This window comes from Cibotium barometz, chromosome 30 (genome assembly GCF_041138505.1).
Source record: "Cibotium barometz isolate CiBa-2024 chromosome 30, ASM4113850v1, whole genome shotgun sequence".
Classification (NCBI taxonomy): domain Eukaryota; kingdom Viridiplantae; phylum Streptophyta; class Polypodiopsida; order Cyatheales; family Cibotiaceae; genus Cibotium; species Cibotium barometz.
This window is the reverse complement of record NC_141075.1, coordinates 9753713-9760355: the sequence shown is the minus strand read 5'-3', so window position 1 is coordinate 9760355 and position 6643 is coordinate 9753713. Positions and strand designations below refer to the sequence as shown.

At 38.4% G+C, this 6643-nt stretch overlaps 1 protein-coding gene across 1 annotated transcript; it reads left to right on the top strand.

Annotated features, from left to right (window-relative positions):
• Window positions 1-3097: 3097 nt before the first annotated feature.
• On the top strand, window positions 3098-5453 carry LOC147621134 (hydroxycinnamoyltransferase-like). The gene is made up of 2 exons (XM_086824490.1): window positions 3098-3547; window positions 4483-5453. Exons 1-2 carry the CDS (start codon window positions 3110-3112, stop codon window positions 5374-5376), a joined length of 1332 nt encoding a protein of 443 aa, XP_086680616.1. The 5' UTR covers window positions 3098-3109; the 3' UTR covers window positions 5377-5453.
• Window positions 5454-6643: the final 1190 nt, after the last annotated feature.

Sequence of the window (6643 nt, the reverse complement as noted above, 5' to 3'; positions counted from 1 at the left end):
CACAAATTGCTACTAAGGCATTGAATAACATCATGCCTTTAGTATACGCCAGAAGTTCTCAAATCCTCAAGAACCTCATAAAATGAATGCGCTCCGACATTCAAGGAATTCCTTTGCATGTTCTACGACGTCAAAGATGTTTTTCTCTTAGAAACCACATGGACTTTGATTCGACAAATTTGTGCAACTTCAAGTCTTTAGCAAATTGTTTTATAATGTGGTAAAGTTCAATTGACCACATAGTTTAAGGAAAGCTACACTTTCCTCTCTCCAAAATTCTTGCGTTCTTCCAAGAACAGTTCACGCATCTTACAAAACGAAGATGATTTCCACATAGATAGCATCTATGTGATGTATAGTGTCTACACACTATTAGAAATCAAGAGTAACTTGCACCAATGAGAGTACCACTCTCAGCCCACGAGTAGTTACATGTTTATCCACATGTCTACTCCTACAAGTACTTTGGTTGCTTGGTAGTACATATCTATGTCTCTATGGCCAACCATGTCTCTACAGACATGTTTATGGGCTATTTATGGTCACATCTAAAAGCTAATAGCACCATCCAAACACACCTCTATAAGTGTGGTATCATTGGACACCTCTACTAGGTGAAACAATATTATAAACCATTTTAACTATGGGAAATGATTTACTATAAAGTAATAAATGAGAAAAAATTTATTGCTTACCCAGTGTGTATATACATATGCTACAATATGTGGATTAGGTATGCCTTTAACCTACCTTACACTGATAGGTAAACAAAATCAGTCTTATACTTTGAGACTGCTTTGACATGAATAACATAACATTCAATTTGTGTTCAATACCAATATGAAGTTTGGTGTATAACAAATCTTTGTTGCCTCCTCATTACACTAGTAATGCACTACCTACCTGGAGGTGGCAATATACTACCCAACTGTAACCGATGACAACAAAAAATAACGAGTCTTATATGTACTTCATAAACATATTACAAAATACAAATTTGCACAAGTGAATCCTCTTATGGCTTTTAGTAAAGTTGGACTTTGCCACTTATCCCGTCTATCTTAAATACCGAATTCTTTCTCAATTGGCTAAGTAACCTCGTACTCTTTACAAGCAACTCTGTACTCATGGTGGATACACCCTTCTAGAGTTAGAATATCCATAGAGCCATCTTTAACAAGACACTCGAGCTACTTATTGTTGTTGCGAAGTGCTCATCTAGATTGACTCTCAAAACCTTTGGCACTATAGCACAAAGTATGGGGCATTCTAGCACCCGATTGTTGTTGATTCAAAGACATTCACTCAACAACTATGTCAATCTCTAAACTCTATGATTAGCATCTAACCATGAGTCCTACTAGGCTGTGATAGTAGCCTTAGATTTCAACTTTTAATGTGAATATAAATAAATAGCAAAGTCCCTAAAGAAGTTGTTCAAAACTTTGTGGTACCACCTCATGGCCATCTACCATGCCTGAGCATAGCGTGAAAACAATTTCACGCATACTCAACTACACACTGAACACTCTTACCAATTTGGTTTAGCACCAAATTGACAAGGTTAGCACCAAAACAATTTCAGTCATACTCAAGTACACACTAAACACTCTTACCAATTTGGTTTAGCACCAAATTGACAAGTTTAGGGCTTTATGACATTCCATAAAATTTGAGCTCGTTTGAAAGTCAACACCTATATCGGTTAAATGAATCTATCACTTTATTTCGATAAATTTATCACCTCCATTTGACACAAGGTCAAGCGAGCATGAAGGGTCCACCCCTCATGTCTTAGTCTCAATACATAACCCAAGAGATTTGTCTGATCGCTCCAGATCAGCGCTCACGCTTTTTCTCGTAGAAATCTCGACTAATCACTTTGGATTAGTACAACGAGAAAACCTCGACTAAACACTCTAGATCATCGCTCACTCTTCTTCCCGTAGAAACCTCGACTAATTACTCTGGATTAGCACACCTTTCTATAACGAGGAAGGTGATGATGGTTGGAAAGTGCGCATGCATACAACAATACTATGCTAAAGTGCAAAAAAAGGATCAAGATAACTGCTAGGCATTCCGTACTAGCATTAAGATCAAGATTTATGTAATCACTCCAGATTAGCACTCTAGATTAATGCCAAATCTAGTGTGGTTTGCCTCTAATCTCTCTAGATTAGCTTCAAACCTTGAGTTTACTTCTGAACTAGTCCTAAGCTCGCTAGACATGTTAGAATACTATGCTAAGCTCTTCGACTTATAATTCTTTCTAATAAACATAGTCATGGTTTATAAAACTATGTTAGATTCAATGACAATAAATAACCATGGTTGTCTGGAGTGAAGTACTTGTCACTTTAACCAGGTAGTAACCCCATCACATACTGTAATAATCCACTCATTTCCCAGTTCCTTTGCAACTGGTAGGATCTACAAAAGGACATGAATTGGCATATATAATGGCATTAGACTTATCATTAGATATGCATTTGCAACAATCATCCATGTTTATAAGGCCAGGTGTTTCCCCTAAGTAGGAGATCACAACTGTGGAGTTCGAAAGGTTGTAGGAAGATCTCTTCGGACCTTGACCATATGACTTGCCAGAGGAGCTTTCAGATGATGCAAAGCTAGTCAGGGCTGACCTTCAGGCACTGATTGAGAAAGCAAATGATGAAGTAGATAAGGCTTTTTTAAATGCCCATGAAAATTTAGATAGAGGGTTCCCTGCCCCTATAGAGGCCCCATGTGGAATGGGGGGGCATGTTGTACAAGTCTGTTTCCACATGATCTCTCATGGTAAGTTTATTGTAAGGTTGAAACAATAAAAATTAAGGTTGACTTCCCTGTTCCACAAGTTTGTTGGAGTGTTGTACAAGTCTTTCCACATGATCTCTCATGGTTAGTTTATTTTAAGGTTGAAATAATAAAAAGTTAAGGTTGAGATTTTTTCAAGACGCTCACCACATGCATGAAACATTTTAGCCTTTCAAAAATAGACTGTCTCAAAAAAGTCTCACTCAGGTCTATTTCATTAATTCATACTGATAAATAGCATACCTTTCAAAGAGAACACCGGTGCGCATTCATCTCGTGCATCTAACTCATGGCCTCACCCACAGTTGCCCATGTTTCTTCATGCCTCATCACCCCTTCAACCCCCACACCACCCCACCGTATGTTCCTCTCAGCAGTCGACATTACATGGCGATGGTTTCACTACAACCAGCGTATCCTTTTCTACAGACTGGACGCGAGGGTGGCCGATGCATTTGGGGTAGCCGTCAACTGCCTCAAGTCCAGCCTCTCGAAGGCGCTCGTGGAGTTCTACCCGTGGGCGGGCCGACTCTTGGAGCAAGCGGACGGCCGCCTGGCCATGGACTGCAACGATGCCGGCGTGGAGTTCGTAGAGGCCTCCATTGATGTGCCCTTTTCTACTTTAGAAGAAGACGGTTTTCAGCACAAAGGCTTCTTCAAGCACTTTGCCCCCCTCGGCCATATCCTTACATGGACCGGCCCCGACCTCCCCCTCCTCTCTGTCCAGGTTATATCCCAACAGACAGATTTGTACACTAATGGATCAGATCTAGGGCAAACGCATTTTGTGGGAGGTTATGTAGTTTGATTTTGTTTGTTTTTAGAATTAGATTTTCAGTTTTCAAGCATTTGGCGAATTTAGTTTGAAAAAGTGTTTTAAAAAAATAAAAAAATCTGTGTTTTAGTCTTGGGAAAGCTATGCTGTTTCGATGCAATCCCTCTCTACATAAACACGGGAGAGTAGGAGCCGGAACCTCCACACTGCATGCCTTAGCCTCACAGTATAAATTTGGTAACCACCTTGGAACCAAACGACTAAAAAGTTACAAATTGTAATCTAATTTAGATTGATGATTACCATTTGGTAACTTTACACTAGTAAAAAATTACCAAATGATAACTCACCTTTTAAGAAAAATTACCATTAGGGTTTTTCTATAAGCCTATATGATGCATGCTTAACAAGGCTCAAATTGATAACTTCAAGCTCACCAAGTAGAAATCACTATAATATCTTGCTATTTTTTCCAAGTTCTCTCAATAAACTGATAGAAATAGCTTTAATTTTTTGAAACTCATACAACATCTAGCATGTATGAAAGAAATGAAGAGATCTTTGGAAACTTTAAGATCTAGAAAATTACCAAATTGTAACTCAAAATTTGGAATATGTTACCGATGGTAATTTTATGAAAATCTCAAATTTATACTATGCTTAGCCTCCCAATTCCTAAGATGTCGGAACCTTGTGAAACTCTTTTTTAATATAATATACATAATATATATATATATATACACATTTTTCTAAATAAAATTTGGTCATATGGGGTTGTTAGTGTATGGTTTGTGTTTGGTGTGATTCTGGTAGGTCACAATATATATATATATATATATGGGGTTGCTTAGTGTATGGTCTGTGTTTGGTGGTGTGATTTCTAGCAGGTCACAAGGTTCCCACGAGATGAAGGCATTGTGTTGGGGATAGCGCATAGCCATGTGGTGGCTGATGGGCACTCTTTGTGGCATTTCATGAAATCATGGGGGGAGTATGCGAGAAGCTTACCTATCTCAATGGCCCCTCTTCACATGCGGACAGAATTGGGCCCCGACAACCTCATACTCCCGCCGTCGGCCGCACAGGATCCACACGTACGGTCGGTTACACAAGGTGCAAGCTTTGATTTAGGGCCGCGCAGAGAGCTCGCACAACGTGACTTCCACTTCAGTGCAAAGATGGTGAAGAAGCTTAAGCAAATCGCCTCCGAAGAAAATACAAGATGTACCTCTTTCCAAGCTCTTTGTGCTCACATATGGAAGCGTGTGACCGTTGCTAGAGAGGAGATGAGCGAGACTGCGAAGTCGGGTCTGTTTGTGATTGCCAACTTTCGAAGCCGCCTCGTGCCTCCATTACCCGAGGCTTATTTTGGTAATGCAGTTTTTAGAGAAGTGACCCGAGCAACAGTTGGAGAGTTGCGACAAGAGAGCCTAGGAGCCACTGCAAAGCGAGTTCAAGACCTTATCACCTTCATGGATGACAATTATTTCAAAACGTTGGCTGGAAAGTTAGAGGTATTGGACCCCAACATCTTAATGGTACGCGGCATGGAGCTTGGCATGGCTATGCTGCATGTGTCAAGCTCGCCAAGGTTTCCAGTGTACGATGTGGAATTTGGGTGGGGCAAACCTGTCTGCATTCGATCTCCACGTATCCATGGAGATGGGGAGATGGTGTTGTTTGCAGGGCGAGAGGGAGGAGGAAGTGTAGATGTGTCTTTGGCTCTAAGCAAACCTCTAATGGAGAGATTGGCATTAGATGAGAGCTTCCTCTTTGTTTAGCAAATTCATGCAAATAATTATTCCGACCATGAATACATACTATCTATATTCAGGCATGTAATTATAAGGCATTTTTACATCACACTCTTGGCTTGGAGTTAGCAAGTCTTATAACCACTCCAGCAACTCCTTTAGTTTAAATTTAAAAGTTTTGCAACTCCTTTAGTTTAAAAGTTTTGCAGGGCCAAGAAATAAAACCATACATATTATTTATTTTTAATGACAAAAAATTCCCGCGGTTTCAAAATCGCTACATCGAATCAGCAACTTCGTCTCTTTCTTCTTGCAGATTCTCTCACAAAGAACCAATACACCCAACAGATTTCTCTCCTGCGAAAAATAGCAGAAAATAACATGCCAATGAAGATTGCGCAAGGGTTTTTTTTTTAATGTTTATGGTGCATGCTGTAACGGAAATGTTGCTTTGAAATGTTGGTCAGCCGTCTCTTTGATTGGTCGAGAGATGCTACCAATTTATCATTAACTTTTGGAGTAAGAAAAGCTATAAATTATGTTACAATTTATTGTGGCCTTAAATAAATGCTAAATTATTTTGACATTTTCATTAATTCATACTTATAACTAGCAATGTGCCTATCAAAGGCTTAAATAAATGATACATTATTCTCACCTTTGCATTGACTCATTCTCAAAAATATCATACTTATCATCAAAGGTTTATTATTAAGCACCTTATTCGTGTCAAGAAAAGAATCTCGAATTGTATAATTTCTTGACATAATCTGTTAACTATTTTTTTCTATGTAAGCAAAAGAAATCAAATCTAACTATTTTTTTCTATGTAAGCAAAAGAAATCAAATCTAGCTTTGAAGCAAATTTCACACTAATTGGTTATAAAAAGAAAGGAAAAATAATTCTTTTTTGTAATGTGCTACATCACCATAAAATGTTGTGTTAAGCTAGTCAACTCTAATCAAAGCTCATCCAATGTCAAAGATTCACATAAAATTAGAAGTCAATGAGAAAATAACGATAAAAGTTATCTTGATGTAATTTTAATAATGGATAGGCTTAGGAAAGTTTCAAAGCCATATTAAAAGGATTAAGAAACATGGAATCAACTTTATACCAACCTAAAAATTTGCATCCTCAAATGCCACAATCTAGCCAATGCAAATAAGATAATGCGAATAGGATGCAAGAAAACAAGTGTATATATAATATAAGAACATAGGTGGTATGTCCACTTCTACCTCATGTACAAGGTGCCCTTCCATCTTATTTCCTTTTGCAATATAATAAAGT